Source organism: Oncorhynchus mykiss, chromosome 21 (genome assembly GCF_013265735.2).
Source record: "Oncorhynchus mykiss isolate Arlee chromosome 21, USDA_OmykA_1.1, whole genome shotgun sequence".
NCBI classification, from domain to species: Eukaryota; Metazoa; Chordata; class Actinopteri; order Salmoniformes; family Salmonidae; genus Oncorhynchus; species Oncorhynchus mykiss.
This window is the reverse complement of record NC_048585.1, coordinates 33,327,025-33,346,779: the sequence shown is the minus strand read 5'-3', so window position 1 is coordinate 33,346,779 and position 19,755 is coordinate 33,327,025. Positions and strand designations below refer to the sequence as shown.

The 19,755-nt window shown below is 42.4% G+C and overlaps 1 protein-coding gene across 1 annotated transcript in view; it reads right to left on the bottom strand.

The window, feature by feature from the left end:
- The window catches only part of LOC110500284 (TBC1 domain family member 22B), a 186,062-nt gene extending 169,209 nt beyond the window's left edge, over window positions 1-16,853 (bottom strand). The window contains exons 1-5 of the mRNA XM_021577578.2: window positions 16,084-16,853; window positions 15,300-15,356; window positions 11,257-11,440; window positions 10,858-11,095; window positions 9,306-9,470 (exon numbers count right to left, since the gene is read on the bottom strand). Of these exons, the coding sequence (XP_021433253.1) occupies window positions 9,306-9,470; window positions 10,858-11,095; window positions 11,257-11,440; window positions 15,300-15,356; window positions 16,084-16,145 (706 nt within the window). The 5' untranslated portion in view covers window positions 16,146-16,853. The remainder of the gene's footprint in view (window positions 1-9,305; window positions 9,471-10,857; window positions 11,096-11,256; window positions 11,441-15,299; window positions 15,357-16,083) is intronic.
- Window positions 16,854-19,755: the final 2,902 nt, after the last annotated feature.

Here is a 19,755-nt window from a genome sequence, read left to right as displayed (position 1 = left end):
ATTATGGCATCTGAATTAAGTTCATCGCTGGCACCATGTGTCTGGCTAGTATAAGACTATTTTGAAGATAAATACACAATGCAGAGAATGAGAGGACGAGAGTACTTTAAACTAAATATAACACTAATGGTCAATAGGGAATTGTCAATGTAAATAGGAGTTGGTTTTCAGTTCTAAACAGCTGTTTAGAATCTGTGGAATGTCACTCCTGAACTCAGAGCTACGTTCTGTACATTGAGTCTGGAGCAGGATATGGTTATCTGGCCATTGGCCCAGTGGTACTGCAAGGACTTCTGATTGGTCAACCCCAGGCTAGGCTGGGGGGCTATAAATGGCATTATGTTCCTTTGTTCGGTGGAGAAAAGCTGAGGAGAGGGGAGACTGAACATCTACCTCCCAGCATAACATCTTGATTTGTCCTTCTCAAATAAACCTATTCTTCTCCCCCTGATTTGCTTTGGAGTTTGTGTTATTGAAGAATAACATAAATTGCTAACACTAGTCAGTTTGGATATGTAATAAAGCAGCGACAACTCCATTTAAAAAGCAGATCCCGACTGCAGGCCTGGTATAATCAATGTTGACAGGCTTAGAATCACTGACTGTACCCTGCTGCCTGACCCAGCCTCCATCCATCTCTCTTTCTCTCATCCTCCTCCCAGGACACTAGAATAATAGAGAGACAGATGAAGACATGCATAGGTATATGGATAGCTTTAAATCCTCATATGACCTCGCCATCCTTGATTGCTACCGTTTTGCAAGCTTAGACCCAACTTTGCTATTTTGTGATTATTTTGTCATTTATTTTTAATCGATTTTCATGAAATGTATCCGCTATTATTTCTTACCACCGACAAGAACTCTTGAACATCAGATCGGCAGTTACTTACCCCAATTCCGGCTTCTAATTCGACTCATCTGCCCTGGGCTCTCTCTGTAATTTTCGGGCTACCCGAAAGGGAAAACGCCGGCGTTACAGAGGCAAGAGAGGGGGATCCTGGTGAGATTAACGCGAAGGGAAAACCGGCCACCTCTTCCCTCCATTCTACTGGCTAATGTACAGTCACTTGATAATAAGATAGATGACCTCCGATCTAAGATTTGCTACAAACGAGACTCTCGGCCCTTACAAAAATGTACCATGGTCCTACTTTCACTTATACCATGATATAGTCAATCATGGAAATGTACCATGGTTTTAGCTTTGAAGTATGATGGTAATGCAATGATCTTAAATAATACCATAGTATTGCCTCATTGAAATAGCATGGTTTTAAACTGCATTACAAATTCAACCAAAAATGATCATGCGGTACCATCTTTATTAATTGTGATTTACCGTTGTACAATATAATTATGCTTTAAATAAATAAACCCCACAGGGTCAAAAGAGGTTGGTTGGCATTACAGTTGGCATTACAGAGATGCTTGTTCTAGGTCCCAAGAAACAAAGAGATCTTCTGTTGAATCTGACAATTAATCTTAATGGTTGTACAGTCGTCTCAAATAAAACTGTGAAGGACCTCGGCGTTACTCTGGACCCTGATCTCTCTTTTGAAGAACATATCAAGACCATTTCAAGGACAGCTTTTTTCCATCTACGTAACATTGCAAAAATCAGAAACTTTCTGTCCAAAAATGATGCAGAAAAATTAATCCATGCTTTTGTCACTTCTAGGTTAGACTACTGCAATGCTCTACTTTCCGGCTACCCGGATAAAGCACTAAATAAACTTCAGTTAGTGCTAAATACAGCTGCTAGAATCCTGACTAGAACCAAAAAATTTGATCATATTACTCCAGTGCTAGCCTCCCTACCTACACTGGCTTCCTGTCAAAGCAAGGGTTGATTTCAAGGTTTTACTGCTAACCTACAAAGCATTACATGGGCTTGCTCCTACATATCTCTCCGATTTGGTCCTGCCGTACATACCTACACGTACGCTACGGTCACAAGACGCAGGCCTCCTAATTGTCCCTAGAATTTCTAAACAAACAGCTGGAGGCAGGGCTTTCTCCTATAGAGCTCCATTTTTATGGAACGGTCTGCCTACCCATGTCAGAGACGCAAACTCGGTCTCAACCTTTAAGTTTTTACTGAAGACTCATGTGTCATATGATTGAGTGTAGTCTGGCCCAGGAGTGGGAAGGTGAACGGAAAGGCTCTGGAGCAACGAACCGCCCTTGCTGTCTCTGCCTGGCCGGTTCCCCTCTTTCCACTGGGATTCTCTGCCTCTAACCCTATTACAGGGGCTGAGTCACTGGCTTACTGGGGCTCTCTCATGCCGTCCCTGGAAGGGGTGCGTCACCTGAGTGGGTTGATTCACTGATGTGGTCATCCTGTCTGGGTTGGCGCCCCCCCTTGGGTTGTGCCATGGCGGAGATCTTTGTGGGCTATACTCAGCCTTGTCTCAGGATGGTAAGTTGGTGGTTGAAGATATCCCTCTAGTGGTGTGGGGGCTGTGCTTTGGCAAAGTGGGTGGGGTTATATCCTTCCTGTTTGGCCCTGTCCGGGAGTGTCCTCGGATGGGGCCACAGTGTCTCCTGACCCCTACTGTCTCAGCCTCCAGTATTTATGCTGCAGTAGTTTATGTGTCGGGGGGCTAGGGTCAGTTTGTTATATCTGGAGTACTTCTCCTGTCCTAATCGGTGTCCTGTGTGAATCTAAGTGTGCGTTCTCTAATTCTCTCCTTCTCTCTTTCTTTCTCTCTCTCGGAGGACCTGAGCCCTAGGACCATGCCCCAGGACTACCTGACATGATGACTCCTTGCTGTCCCCAGTCCACCTGGCCGTGCTGCTGCTCCAGTTTCAACTGTTCTGCCTTATTATTATTCGACCATGCTGGTCATTTATGAACATTTGAACATCTTGGCCATGTTCTGTTATAATCTACACCCGGCACAGCCAGAAGAGGACTGGCCACCCCACATATGCTCTCTCTAATTCTCTCTTTCTTTCTCTCTCTCGGAGGACCTGAGCCCTAGGACCATGCCCCAGGACTACCTGACATGATGACTCCTTGCTGTCCCCAGTCCACCTGACCGTGCTGCTGCTCCAGTTTCAACTGTTCTGCCTTATTATTATTCGACCATGCTGGTCATATATGAACATTTGAACATCTTGGCCATGTTCTGTTATAATCTCCACCCGGCACAGCCAGAAGAGGACTGGCCACCCAACATAGCCTGGTTCCTCTCTAGGTTTCTTCCTAGGTTTTGGCCTTTCTAGGGAGTTTTTCCTAGCCACCGTGCTTCTACACCTGCATTGCTTGCTGTTTGGGGTTTTAGGCTGGGTTTCTGTACAGCACTTTGAGATATCAGCTGATGTACGAAGGGCTATATAAATAAATTTGATTTGATTTGATGAATTTATTTACCTGTATGGGCAAATTTCTAATAAAGTCAGAGGCAGGCTACCATTGTTGGTCCTAGTTTGTCTGTAACGTCAAAGAAAAAGGGAAACTGTTGCTGTGAAAAAGGGTAAATACTTTCTGCATTAATAGTACTGTTTTTTTTTTGCTCATATTTTGGTTCCCTGTGTTGCCAACCTGAAATGTGGGAGAATGTGAGATATCTGGTAGCCTTATCTTTGGAATTTTGGAATAATTTACAGTAGTTATAGTCAAGGGGTGCTGTGCTTGTTTTGGCCCACAGAGAGAGCCGCTCGCTCTAGTGGTTTCTTCACACGCTCTCACGCTACAGTGGCTCCTTTGCTAGACTGCCTAGTTAGTGAGTCAGTGAGAGAACCACCAGAAAAACAAAATGTTTTAAATGTTACCATTACGGTGAGAGAGAGTTATAAAGCATAGGGTATGAAACACCAAGTTAAGCGGATTGTAATAATATAGCTAATTGTCATTTTCCGATGACGTTTTGATAGTTTAATTAATTAATAAAAGTCCGTTAGCATAAAAGATAACGTCAGGTAAAGTTAGCTTCAGTCAAGCTAGCCTATCATAGTCATGGTGACAGGACCAACGAACTTTCACACATAGTATACACAAAGGGAAACATTGTAACTTGGTGTTTTTAGGGATATGTTTAAGCAACAAGGCCCAAGGGGGTGTGGTATATGGCCAATATACCACGGCTAAGGGCTGTTCTTAAGCACGACGCAACGCGGAGTGCATGTATACAGACCGCAGCCGTGGTATATTGGCCATATACCACAAAGGTGCCTAATTGCTATTATAAACTGGTTACCAACGTTACTGGAGCAGTAAAAATAAATGTTTTGTCAGCCAATCAGCATTCATGGTTTTAACAACCCAGTGAATAATAAGAATTACATAATTAAAATGTATCTATGATATAAGAATGTATACACTGCATGACCAAAAGTATGTGGACAACTGCTCGTCGAACATCTCATTCAAAAATCACGGGCATTTATATGGAGTTGGTCCCCACTTTTCTGCTATAACAACCTCCACTATTCTGGGAAGGCTTTCCACGAGATGTTAGAACATTGCTGTGGGGACTTGCTTCCATTCAGCCACAAGAGCATTAGTGAGAACGGGCACTGATGTTGGGCGATTAGGCCTGACTCGCAGTCGTCGTTCCAATTCATCCCAAAGGAGTTCGATAGGGTTGAGGTCAGGGCTCTGTGCAAGCCAGTCAAGTTATTCCACAACAAACGCGACAAACCATTTCTGTATGGACCTCGCTTTGTGCACAGGTTCATTGTCATGCTGAAACAGGAAAGGGCCTTAGCCAAACTGCCACAAAGTTGGAAGCACAGATTCGTCTAGAATGTCATTGTATGCTGTAGTGTTAAGGTTTCCCATCACTGGAACTAAGGGGCATAGCCCACACCATGAAAAAGAGCTCCAGACCATTATTCCTACTCCACTACCATGCTTTCATGTATGCTAGTACAAAACCATAGTCTTTTTTTCATTGTACTACCATGGTTAACATTTGTACCAAGGTAGCAAGTCCAATTAAAAAAATGTCATGCTTTTTGGTCACTACCACGGCAGGAAAATACCATGGTACTTGTGCAAATACCATGGTATTTTCGTGCCATTGTCGTTTTTTAACTGTACTACAATTTTTTTTCCCATTGAACATTTTTGTAAGGGGGAACTGCAATATTCTTTGTTTTTCATAAACATGTCTCTCGGACAAGATACCCTTGCGGCTATCCAACTCGATGGATTCTCCATTCACAGGGAGGACAGGACAGTGGAGTCGGGGAAATCGATGGGGGGAGGTTGCCTCTTCATCAAGTCCAACTGATGTGTTAATTCCAGCTCGGTGGAAGTGTTGACCCACTGCTCACCTATCTTGGAATACCTGATGGTCAAATGCCGACCTTTCTACCTCCCGAGGGAGTTTTCAGCTGTTATCGTTAATTTGCCGTCACGAAGACACGTGATGCCCAACTTCCATCAACACATCTCCAAAGCCACTCTGGGCGATAAAGTCCTAGACGACTGCTTTTCTACCCACAAGAAAGCAACAAGACCCTCCCTTGTCTGCCATTCGGCAAATCAGATTGTGACTTACTTCCTGTTTACAAGCAGAAGCTCAAACAGGAAGTACCCGTGATTCACTCTGTTGAGAAATGGTCACCAGAATCAGAGGTTATGCTACAGGACTGCTTTGCTAGCGCTGATTGACGAGATAACCACCTCCGTCACCGGCTTCATTAGAAAATGCATCGGCGACGTTGTGCCCACGGTGAGGGTTTGCTGCTTCCCCAATCAAAAGCCCTGGATTAACACAGAGGTTGTCGTTAAACTAAACAGGGCTACCGCACACAGAGCTATTGTAGACAACCCTGATGCTACGGTCAAAGAAAGGAATAAGTACAAGAAGGCTCGCTATGACCTATGCAGAGTCATCAAACAAGAAAAAGAACAATATAGGAATAAGGTGGAATCCTATTACACAGACTCTGCTGCCCGCCGCATGTGGTTACAGTCCATTACGGATTACAAAGAAAGACCCAACCATGGTCTGCCCAACGATGCCGCTTTACCAGACGAACTCAATGCATTTTATGCACGCTTTGACAACAACATTGAGCCTGGTGTCACTGACCCAGAGGATTTGGTGATCTCGCTCACCGAGGCCAACGTGAGAAGGGTCTTTAAATCAGGTCAACACTCTCAAATCCACAGCCCCCAATGGTATTCCAGGGTGCGTGCTCAGAGCATGCACAGAAAGGTTGGCAGGCAAATTCATAGTAATTTTCAAAATCTCTTTGTCCCTGTCTGTAATCCCCATGTTTAAAATTACCACAATCAATCCTGTTCCTAAGAACGTTAAGGCTTCATGCCACAATGACTACTACCCTGTAGCACTCACTTCTGTAATCGTTACGTGCTATGAGAGGCTGGTTATGGCACACATTAACTCCCTCACCCCAGACTCCCTAGACCCACTCCAGTTTGCATACCGCCCCAACAGATCCGTAGATGATGCAATCTCAATTGCACTCCACATTGTCCTCACTAACCTAGATAAGCGGAATACCTATGTGAGAATGCTGTTCATTGACTACAGCTCAGCGTTCAACACCATTGTCCCCTCCAAGCTCGTCACCAGGCTTATGAATTTGGGTCTGAACACCCAAGGTCACTGGATCCTGGACTTCCTGATGGGACAACCCCAGGTGGTGAGGGTAGGCAACATCACCTCCGCCACGCTGACCCTTAATGCAGGTGCCCCACAGGGGTGTGTGCTTAGTCCCCTCCTGTACTCCCTGTTCACCCACAACTGTGTGGCCACGCATGAAACCATTATCAAGTTCGCTGACAGCACAACGGTAGTAGGCCTGATCACCATCGATGATGAGTCAGCCTACAGGGAGGAGGTCAGTGACCTGGCAGTGTGGTGCCGGAGCAACAACCGCTCCCTCAACATCAGCAGGACCAGGGAGCTGATCGTGGACAGGAAACAGAGTGGGGGGGGGGGGGGGGGGGGGGGGGGGTGAGCACGCCCATCCACATCAATGGAGCGTCTGTGGTGCAGGTAGACAACTTCAAGTTCCTCTGCTTCCAAATCACTAGACTTAAAATGGTCCAAGCACACACACGCACAGTCGTGAAGAAGGCACGACAGTGCTACTTCCCCTTCTGGAAGTAAAAAAAAAAGTCTGGCATTGGCCCTCAAATGATTCCACAGCTGTACCATTGAGAGCATATTGACTGGCTGCATCACTGCTTAGTATGGCAATAGCACCGCCCTCAATTGCATGGCGCTACAGAGGGTTGTGTGGACAGCCCAGTACATCACTTGGGGCGAGCTCCCAGCCATCCAGGACCTCTATCAGGCGGTGTGAAAATAAGGCTAGGAAAATCGCCAACCACCCAAGCCATAGACTATTTTCAAGTCTGACACCAACAGGCTCCTGAACAGCTTCTCTCCCAAAGCAATACGACTGATAGATAGCTAACAAAATATCTACACAGACTATCTTTTTTGACCTTTTATTTCAATCTTGCACCGTCTCTATGCACACTCACACACACTGTCACCCCAACACACACACTCACTCCATGATTTTCTCACTCACACATAATATGCACATACATTTATACTGACTCTACACACCCGCTCACATACAAGCTGCTGTTACTTTGTTTATCTTATCTTCCATCCTGTTGCCTAATCCCTTTACATATCTTCCTCCATCACTCCAGTATCCCAGCCCATGTAAATATGGTATTAGAATTGACTTAAATATTTCCAGTATATAGTATGCTTACTTAATTTGTGTATTTCATATTCTTATTTCTCCAGGTATTGATTATTGCATTGTTGGGTTTTGAGTTTGCAAGAAAGGTATTTCACTGTACTTGTACATGTGACATTAAAACTTGAAAAAAACTCGCCACTGTTTGTGTATCAACTGAGCTCTATATAGTGGTCCATTCTTTAGTCATGAGCTGTCCAGGTTAAATGTGTCTATTGAAAAGGAACAGGTGGCAAAAAAAAGGTGAACCTGTTATGGTCTTCGCCTTTCAAAATCGGACGTGGTCTTTTGACATTCAGCGCGTCACTTACCACACTCCTACGCCCTCATATGTCTCTGCACGACCCTGAACCACCTCATGACTTGTAGCTCACCTCCGGTTGTATAGACTAGACAGACAGCCGGTGACACTAAGCCTCACTAAATGATACAGCTAGTGGGTTGAATCAGCGCTATCACAATGACTCAATAGCATTGACTCCCTCACAGGTATAACCTCACCAAGACACCTTCACCTCTGGCTCAGGCACAACGACGGAAGCTGGAATCATTGAGGCGGAACAGACAGCACACACACAATCACACAGGACATTCAGAGCATTACGAAAGACGACTGCAGGGAAAATCATCAAGGGTACAAGAGTGCTAAGAGTGAGTCTGACAACACGTACACACTCGCGCACACGCCTGAGCAGCTCCAATGCAGCTCACTAGCGATCTGCCCCCATGCCTTTCCAGGACGGAGCTGATAAGACAGACAGATGCTGCAAGATTAGGGGACTGACAAAGAACAAGACCTTGAAACGTATAGGAGACCAAGTGGGAGTCAAAGGGTGAATAGACTCCTTCAAATCGCCCATAGAAGTTTAAAATCCTCCACAGAATAGCCCATAGAAGTTGAAAGCATAACCCATAAAACTTTCAAATCGGCCATATAAATGCCCATAGAAGAACTATACCAAAGCTACTGCCGTTACCCCATTATGGCCTTGGATCACAAGTTAAGTACCATCTCATCTCATCCAGGCTGCATCACATCTAGCGGCACACAATTGACCCAGCGTCGTCTGGGGTTTGGCCGTCATTGTAAATAAGACTTGCTCTAACTGGCTTGCCTACTTAAATAAAGGATAAATAAAATAAAAAAACATCTCAAAGAAGTACAGTAGAAGTAAGCTAAAGAACGAGCAAGTAAAAACTAAAATCATCATTTGAATCCCTTGGATTATGCACGGTGGCCACTGGCCAGATGGCAGAGCTTAGTTCCCCCTCAGCTATTCATATGGCATCGTTAGAACACCGCAGATGTTTCACTGCTTGTTTTCTCAGATGGAGTTCAAAATTTAAAAGAGGATGTCTTTATCTTAGCAAGGTGAGACAGGGAGGTGTTGTAACCCAAAGCAATGATACAGGATCAGATATCTTTTCCCCAAAAAATGGTTTAGTTCAGGATTGGGGTGAACCTGTGTGGTTAAGTGATAACGTTCCTACACAAAGCACATATCAGAGCTTCAAACATTGTGGCTTCAATGATCCCTATGACCACCATTCCTACAGGTGTCTGATCTTAGATCTGTAATCAATATCCAGAAACATACCAAGGTCAGTGTTGGGTCCAGCCAGGACCTGTCTGAACTTGTCCAGGCGAGAGGCCTCTCTCTCCGTCATGGCTGGGGTCCCGGATGTGTTCTGGTCAGCTATACGAGCCACCATGGGGATGGTGGGCCGGTGGGGCAGGGACTGCTGTCTGTGGAGCGACACATCTGGATAAACAGAGAGAGGGGACAGATACTGAGAACAATAAACACGCAGACACACACAAAGATGCACACACACTTGGTCACACGCAAAAACACACAGACAAACACGCACACACACCTGTTGCAAGCACCTTTCCTCCGAGAGCACCCATTGAAGTCACACGTCAAACAGACACACACAAATACTGTGTAACCCAACCACCATTCTCCATTCCAGCAACAGAAAACCCTGAATACAGGCAATTACAGGGAAGAGTCTAGTTTTTTCCCAGCAGCAGAAGGTAGAGGACAGTGGAGGACACCCAGAGAGGGTGTAGAGTGCTGCGGGGTCAAGGTCAGCTCTCTCTGTCTGTCTGTCTGTCTGTCGGTCTGTGTGTCCATTAGCAGAGAGCAGCCTGAGTGCTGAAGCCTTATGAAAGCCTTGCAGTGGGCCAGTATCTAATATAGGACTAGGCAGCTGGGTCCACAGAGACAGACCACAGCAGCAGACAACAACAACACATCAGAAGGTAGGGAGGCAGGGAGGCAGGGGAGTGCCAGGTTAGACAGACGGGAGAGCATAGAAAGGGGTAGAGAGGAGCTACAAAATAGACACAACAAGATTATAGTGATGTGACTAAAGGAAAATGAACACTGAGGTTTTATGTGATGAGTTGAGCTCAAGGTGGCACCTTTGTTTGAACACAGCATGCAAAGGGGAGTGTGTGAGTACTATCACTTCATGCAGACAAAGAACAAGAAGAGAGGGGGTAGCTCAACAGGCACTGCATTATCACCATGATTTATAATTTACCCAAACACTACAGTTGACTCAAGAGAGCGGAACAATCAGAGATAATATGTCGTCTCTCACAGGAGGAAGAAGAGTGTGTGAGCAGGGGGCAGTATGTGTGTGTGTGCGCGTGCATCTGTATCTGTGTGTGTGTGTGTGTGTGTGTGTGTGTGTGTGTACTGAACAACACAGGTGAATGGAGCAGACACGAGACAGTATCTGCTCAGCCAGTGTCTCATCCATGGAGATAACTACTGGTGTTAGGGCGGCTACGGGCTGCTTTCTTATCTCCTGCACCACCACAGACAGCAGGCAGGCATTCCCTACTGCGCAACACAAACACCAACCTCTGCTGTTGTTACCACACTTACAAATTAACATGAAAAGCCTAACAGGCTCAGAGCAGAGGCAAGGAGAGAGGAAATATTGTGTATAGAAGGAGTGGGTGGAGACTGGAGACAGTTAGGAAGTTGATAGTCGCATCTGTCACCACACCTGTAGCTTACATTTGTTTGTTTGTCTTTTTGTTGATTGATTGATTGATGGATAGAGAGGAAGAGAGAGAGAGCGGGAGAGCGAGACTGAGAAGTGAGAAACGTGCAACAGATGTCAACTTACCCTTAGGTGATCCGATGGGGGCCTCACTCAGTGACTTCACAAGTCTGCCATCACCAAGCGGGCTGGGCTCAGAGGCAAACGACACCTCAGGGGTTGATTCCTCCCCTTCCTCCCCCTGCTCTTCCTCTTCTTCCACCTCTTCTTCATTTGCGTCCTCTTCCTCTCTCTCCTCCAGCTCTGCCGCGCCGGCATCGTCCTGTCTCTGCTTCTCCTGCTGCTTGCTGTGGTTCTCGATAACCTGCATAATGATAATAACGATACATTACATTTTTGAACTCCTTACAAACAGCTGAATGTATTATAAGGGCTTATATGTTAACATAAAAAGGTCTTATGAGTGCATAATAAGCGCCTTTGAAACACCCAAGGATGACTGACTGCTGTATATGTTTACATCACCTTGTTGGCGGTTTCCATGACGACCTCGATGTTGAGGTTCTGTGCGGCCATGGCGAGTAGCTCGTCGTCGTCGTCCCCCACGTCCCAGGCATCGCTGGTGATGCTCTCAAACTCCTGGAAGGTGGTGGCTTTCTTTGGCTTCCCTCCCGGTGTCGTCTGGGGCTTGTTGCCCGCTTTGATTAGACTGAGAGGGAGAAACATAAGGAGAGGTTTAGGGTACTAGAAGTCATCCAAAACATTAAAGAAGACATCAAAAAGCACCAAAAAGATTCATGTATTTTCAAATTCATGTTATTTTTTGAGGAAGGTGGAAGGGGTTGGTAATAATGGTGATTTGAAGGACAGGTGTAAAACCTAGAAAGGATGAACAGAAGGGCCATGAAAGATTAGGACAGGGAGCCAAATTCACCCTGGAAAGGAAACTTCAAACAACCTTCAACTGTCCATTAGATGGCATAAAGATTCAAATGCCAAATACGGTTTGTCACAAAGTGCCTACTTCAGCCAAAGAGCATAACCTTGTACTAAATTCAAAAAATGCATGGGTCCTTTTTAATTTATATTAGTCAGACTGCAGGTGTGCCCTTGATATCGACAGGCTACGGATGGATATTCTCACGTTGACGCAGCGAGCCAATGTTGAAAATAACTAACTGACAATAATGTTGGAAAAAACTGAATGGCGATAATGAAAGAAATTAGACAACCACAAAAACATTCCACAAGGACAATCAACGAGTCCGCATCTATTTAAATTATTTCAAAATGGTTATTGTAAAAGGTACACAATCATTGCGCAGAGATGAAATCAATTAAAAATACAATCTCACAGAAAACCTTCCTTTGTGTATGAGAGATGTTTTCTTCAGGGGGAAAATGTAATAAAAAGTCAATTTAAATGTATCCTTTTTCCTCTCATGTCCATGAAACTCAGGTGTGCACCAAAGATTGAAAAACAGCACACGTGGAAGAAGAGAGGGAGGGGGGACCCTTCCTTTCCATCTAATTATTTTAATTTAAAACCAAGCATTAGCATAACAAAAGCAAAGCCAAGTTCAATATGACTCTGCCTGTCACTAGCCCACTCCTGACAGGTGATAAAACTATGGAACTCAGCCTAACAATAACAAGTAACTGAAATAAACCCCTCTGTGGACATCAACCACATGATTAAACTTGCTGCACTTTAATCTCAATGGCAAAGCAACAAAAGCCTATTACTGAAGATCAGCTGCTTCATGTATTTCCACTCCCTCCTTGTCAACCCACAACCAACAGTTGGGAGAATATACTTGGTATACTGGTATGTGAGCAGATGGGTGGAGATTCAGAACTGTGCTAGACTGGACTGCACAGCCCAGAGAGCCAGCAGAGAGAATATTATACTGTTACCTATATTTAGGCCTAACTTGGATCTGTGTGTGTTAATCTAAACAGATGTCAAATGGTGATAAGACAGATCATAAACAAATATATAGTCGGTGCCAGGCAGCCTGAGAAGTAAGCCCTTCTAGGTATCAGTCTGTCTCTGCTTTAGGGAATTTCCATCGAAAAGGACACATGAGCACCGACATGTGAAGTTCATAGGCACATATAAAATTGTGTCAAATGAAAGCTATATATTTAGGGAAAATTAAGGCATAGATACATTTTTCAACCATTTTCCATCTTAAAAATTCAGCATAGTCAAGGCTTTGATTTCTGGATAATCAAATGGAAAAGGGCCTCCCGAGTGCCTGAGACGTCACTACAGATCCGGGCTTGATCCCGGGATGTGTCGCAGCCGGCCGCGACCGGGAGACCCATGAGGGAGACCCATGTGGCTTGGCAGGGTCGTGTTTCAGAGGACACATGGCTCTCAAGTCCGTAGGGGAGTTGCAGCAATGGGACTTGACTGTAACTACCAATTTGATATCACAAATATTGGGGGGTAAAAAGTGAAATAATAATTATAATGGAAAAGGGATCTTAGAAAAAATAATCTTCGAGAAAAAGTAGTCAACGGTGTTAGAAATAAATCAAAAGACCATAATGTTGATGTATAGACCCCTGACAACTAATATCATATTGGTATTGGAGAAATTGCTTACCTTCAGTACGTTTAAGAAATATTGTCTTGTACCTTGTAATTCTGTTACCAAAAACGGATACCTTTAAGATATTTTCAAATTACTCTTCCTCATAAGGGAGGACAATGAAAGTTAGCAGAAGTAACAAGGAATGGTAGACCTACCAGTAGTTAGTGATTTTACTGATATAAATTTGGTTTACTAATTATTATGTAATTAAAACTCGTAATAACCCCACACAAAAAAAAAATCAGTAATGGAATACCTGCAACTGAATTGGCTACAATGGGAAATAATAAGTCACAAACCACAGTGACCTTCTATTGTCCTCCCTTCCACTGGCATACTTATGTTCAGCTCAAAATGAATTTCTGTCTTTCTGTTGTCTGGTAGTCTAACCAAGAGTGTTAAAACAGTCTGAGTCCCAGTTAATGTCTTACTGACACCTACCGATGACCCCTCTCTCTTTCCCTATTTTCATTTACATTAACTAGCATCCTCACCCACTGAGCACTGACCAGCACCGGACGTTTATGAACATTGAAAAGTAGTTCACATTTGGTCAGGACACCCTGGCCTTGACGTTAACACCCAGACAAAACGGACTAGACCAAATCTGAACCTACTGTATCGTAGACGTAAGTTTGAATAGCACAGTGCAGATTAGTGAGTAGAGCACAGTACAGTGAGACGAGCACAGTAGAGTACAGTCCAATACAATAGTACAGTATAATATAGGACAGTAAAATACAGTACTATACTTTACTGAACTCTACTCTGCTGTATTGGACTGTCATCTTCTGTGCTGTTCAAACTCGTAAAATATGAGGACAATAACATCATATCCATAATTATGCATTTCTGTGTAGTACAGATCAAGGAGCCATGTTGTAATGCCATTACCATAATTATATTACCGGGTGTAAATCCAACTCACTGACTGTAGTTCAATAACCAACATTTAAAAAAAATCAAACTAGGTGCCATGTCATAGCTGACACCACAATCTTTCTGCAGACATCTTTGAATCTTAATTCAGAACCGATATTTTTCAGAGTTCTTGGAAAATGTGGTCTCATAAAAACCTAAGGGAGATTTTACCGTAATTCCATTACCATAGTCATTGTGCATAGATTTGTATGGTCAGGTCAACTCTGAATCAATGTTTTTTGTTTGGCATACATCTGAAAGTGAAAAAACTCAGTCAAAGCATAATTCTGTTACCGTGGAAGTGCCCTTTAGCCAATCTGCTGTTGTCTTGGCAAGGCAACGATTTAGCTAGTGTTGATTAAACTGTTAGATAGCCAGGCTAAAGTGGAGCGGACATAATTCCCTATTCTCAATCAAGTCAAACGGGTGCTTAAAAAGACAGTCAAACTAGGACATGCAGTGTTTCTGTAATTACAATAGCCCTAACGCATAGATCACACTGACAGCGTCATTGTGCAAAATGGTATGAAGCATCATCTGGATATCTGTGCAAAAGTTCAACATTCACCTTCTGCTACCATTTCCGTCAAGCCATACAATTTGATGCATATGTTCGATAAATACAATGTATGCACCACACAGAATGCACTGAAACTGTCTCTGCAATGCAATGCTGCAAGGAAAACACAGCGATCCATTGAAAATGAATGTACTTCTGGTGTACCAAAATGCAATGTCGCTGTATGAGGCTTAAGGAAGTTACAATAGCATTGAATGTCGGCCTCAGTATTTTCTGAAAGTGCTAAACACACCCAGTTTATTGACTGGATTTTCAGGTACGTTCACTACTTCAACCTGAATGACCATCTTAAATCCCCAAAGGACCAACATTCACCATTATAGAATATGTCCCAATATTATAGATATTATAGAATATGTCCCAACGTTATTCCCTATATTGTGCATTACTAGAAGGACATGGGGTGCCATCTGTGACTCAGACATACTGTTGGGCCTATACAGTACAACTAATCAGACACTTACTTAGCATGCAGAAGAGGGTCGAAAGGAGGATGTTGAGCACCATACACATGTTGTATGCTGTGGAGAGGAAAGAAAACACAGTGACCAATTGCTATGCTTTGACAAGAAATCTATTGAATGAATGTATTACTGTATTACAGTGTGTTATAGTGAACAGTGGACAACACGTCTCTGTCAACTAATGCCTTGATTCAGTTAAAGTGCACTCCAATAAGGAGCAAAGTCGTAGAGCATGAATGAGCAGACTAACTTTGGTTTACTCAGGTTTCATTTGAAAACAACAGAAGTTGGCAATGTGATGCCCCATTTCATTATTTGATGAGCATGTAAGTTAGCTAGCTAACCTAAATGTGAAGTTACTTGAAACATGGCTACACATCAGAAAGAAGTTCAATAAGTCGTCTTATTTCATTGTTGGTGTCAGTCAGTTCAATCAGAAAAGGCTACTAGCTAGCTAAATGAAAACCCTTGCAAGTTAGCGAACTGGCTAGCAAGGAATGTTAGGCTGGTTAGCTAAGCTAGCTGTTTACCTATCCGACTAAATTATACTAGCCTTAAGCTAGCAAATGGCTGCTGATATGTTCTCTGAACTCACTGTCACATGCACACGTTTGACAACCCCATAAAGTATAACATAAAGCAAGAAATCATTCTTGGTATGTGAAAATGTTAATGTTTAAACGTTACAGTCAGTGTGATATGCATTTTCAGATTCAATAGTGCAACGTAGCTAGCTTTCAAGCATTGGGTAAATGTAGCTAACAAGAAGGAACACGTCACTAACCTGCCAGGGACCTTAGCTGTGTTTCTTTTCCAGAATTGTTTCTTGTTTCCGTCAGTTGACATTTTACTTCCCCGGTACAATATGTCATATACACAAAAGTGCGAGTGTTGTTAGCTATAGCTTTTAAAACGTCTAACGAGTGTTTATTTACACCCAGTTCCCTCCGCCATGTTGGATCTGGGTTCCTCTGAGCAAGCGCTGCAGGGATTGGTCCGTTTCACATTTCCTAGCCATCGCCCAATCACAAGTACGATCTACCGAATGTGATTTGAGACGCGGTTGACGTCAGTTTCAACTATTGTCAGTTGCTGAATTCACGTACTAGCATTTTACCTCATAAATCTAATTGTGCTAATGGCAAAGTTTCACATTCATACATGTAAATTCACTCATTAAAAAAAACACTCTTCCGTGATTTCTATAAGGAATTCGAGCAGTACATTAAGACCATTCTACATTCTTCTAATAAGAAAGCTGTTAAAACAATCAATATGTGTGTTTCTTTTAAGGTCTTTGTAGAATCTGTAATTTGTTGTAACGTTACCCCCTAGCACATGGTATCATTGTCTATGTACTTATTGTATGTATACAGACTTTTCTACATTGGTATTAAATAAAACAAATTTAAAAATGAATAACATTTTTTTATGTGCTAATCGATACTAGAAACTCGGAAATGTTCGACTACTTTCCTGGTTTAAATTATTTACGTGCCGCGTTGAACGATTCAGCAAATCGGGCATTTCCAAGGTTCATAGTTCCGACTATGGCTTTGTGAACGCGGCAAATGTCGCTGAGGTATAATGTTGCGTTATCATGGTAGTCGGAATAGGAAACTCGGAAAATGTCCGACTTTTATTTTTTTATTAACAACAAATCAATACAGGAAGTACATGTAGGGAACACAAGCTTTTATGAATAATATACAAAGGACAATTGGGCTAGGGGGTACAATATCACATTACACAAGGACCTTAAGGGACATACATACACTTATAATTCTAACAGCTTTTTTGTTTGTAGAGTATTTAATTGTCTTAAAATATAGTTCAATGTATTTTTGTAAGGTAAGAAAATGTGGTGTTTTGTTTGTAAATTTACATTTGTGAATATGAAATTTGGCCAAAATAATAATTACATTAATTGCATAAAATAGTTTCATCTTATTTCTATCGTAGGTAAAGAATCCAAGCATTACATCTCTCCATAATAGTGTAAACTCTTCATAAATGTGTTCAATTATAAGTCTACGGATGTCTTGCCACAGTTTCCTTACATGAACACAATGCCAAAAAAGATGCAACATGTTTCTTGGTTGTGATTACAAAAAGGTACAATTTGAGTTTGTTTTCCTTAAACTTCTTCATATAGTGGTTGGCAGGATAATATTTATGAACAATTTTGTTAACAAGTAGGTATGTGTGGCAACATCCAAACTTTTTTCCAACAGATATTATCAATGAAACCATTCCAATAAGGCATGACATAAGGTCATGGATACAACATCCTACTGAAACAAGGTTTGTATCGCTCTGTTGTTGAACGGACCAAAATATAAAAAAAATCTTTCCTACTGATGAATCAACAGGATTAATGGAAGGTAGGCTTTGAGGGATAGGTCTTGACACGTTCCTGAATAATAAAGCAGCACATGAGGGAATGGCATCTAAAATAATTGCAAAACCTTTAGGTGTTACAGGGAACTTATAAAGTGATAAGAATTCCATATAACTAAGTAAAACAACCTCTGCATTTAGAAGTTGGCTCACCAAGAGGATATTATTTCGGAACCAATATTCTAAAAACAAATAAGTATTTTTATGCAATATATCCCAATTATTCCGTATATAATATATGTGTGGAGAAAAATTATGCTTATAAATTAAGGACCATGACAAGAAATCCTGCAGATGAAAAGCAGAAAGTTTCATTGGAACTTTGTCAATATTATAATTGCAAACCAATATGAAGTTAAGGCCACTTAAAAGTAGAGAAGACATGGTGAGGAATAAAATTCCACATAGAAGTAGGTCTTCTTAGGAATTGTTTTATTAAATTGATCTTAAAAGTATTATTTAAGGTAGTAAAGTCCAGAAAATTCAGTCCACCAAGTGTTCATTACAACAGTTTTCCTGGTGTAATGGGTACGGTTTCTACACAGAAAGCTGAAAAGCATCTGGTCTATCTCCTTGTTTATTTTACTGTCAAGATCTAAAAACAGAGCGCCATATGTTAGCCTAGAGATACTTTCAGCCTTGGTTATTAGGACGCTTCCTTTTAAAGATAAGTCCATCTATAGCCGTTGATTTAGCTTCTTCTGGGGTTTTTTAATAAGAGGAAATGTCCGACATCATTGAACGCAGTACGTGATTAACGAAAAGCACTTAGCAAGTCGGACATTCCTAGTTTCCTAGTTCAGACTAGCACTTGAACACGGAATAATATGAACAGTCAGAGCGATGATAATTTCCTGTACATAGAGGCAGATAGTCTAGTGGTTAAGAGCGTTGGGCAAGTGGCCTAAAATGGCCTAAAAGTAATATATAAAAATAAATATCAGAGGTTTGGACGATTCACGAAATACAGTTGAAGTCGGAAGTTTAATAACACTTAGGATGGTGTAAATAAAACTCGTTTTTCAACCACTCCACAAATTTCTTGTTAACAAACTATAGTTTTGGCAAGTTGGTTAGGACATCTACTTTGTGCATGATACAAGTCATTTTTCCAACAATTGTTTACAGACAGATTATTTCACTTATAATTCACTGTATCACAGAAGTTTACACACACTGAGTTGACTGTGCCTTTAATCAGCTTGGAAAATTACAGAAAATGATGTCATGCCTTTAGAAGAATCTGATAGGCGAATTGACATAATTTCAGTCAATTGTAGGTGTACCTGTGGATGTATTTCAAAGCCAACCTTCAAACTCAGTGCCTCTGCTCAACATCATGGGAAAATCAAAATAAACCAGCCAATACTTAAAAAAAAAAAACTGTAGACCTCCACAAGTCTGGTTCATCCTTGGGAGCAATTTCCAAATGCCTGAAGGTACCATGTTCATCTGTACAAACAATAGTACGCATCATACCGCTCAGGAAGGAGAGGCGTTCTGTCTCCTAGAGATGGATGTGCTTTGGTGTGAAAAGTGCAAATCAATCCCAGAACAACAGCAAGGACCTTGTGAAGATGCTGGAGGAAACAAGTACAAAAGTATCTATATCCACAGTAAAACGAGTCCTATATCGACATAACCTGAAAGGCTCCTCAGCAAGGAAGAAGCCACTGCTCCAAAATCGCCATAAAAAAGCCAGACTACGGTTTGCAACTGCACATGGGGACAAATGAAATGTCCTCTGGTCTGATTAAACAAAAATAGAACTGTTTGGCCATAATGACAATCGTTATGTTTGGAGGAAAAAGGGGGAGGCTTGCAAGCCGAAGAACACCATCCCAACCGTGAAGCACGGTGGTGGCAGCATCATGTTGTGGGGGTGCTTTGCTGCAGTAGGGGCTGGTGCACTTCACAAAATAAATGGCATCATGAGGTTGGAAAATTATGTGGATATATTGAAGCAACATCTCAAGACATCAGTCAGGAAGTTAAAGCTTGGTTGCAAATGGGTCTTCCAAATGTGCAATGACCCCAAGCATACCTCCAAAGTTGT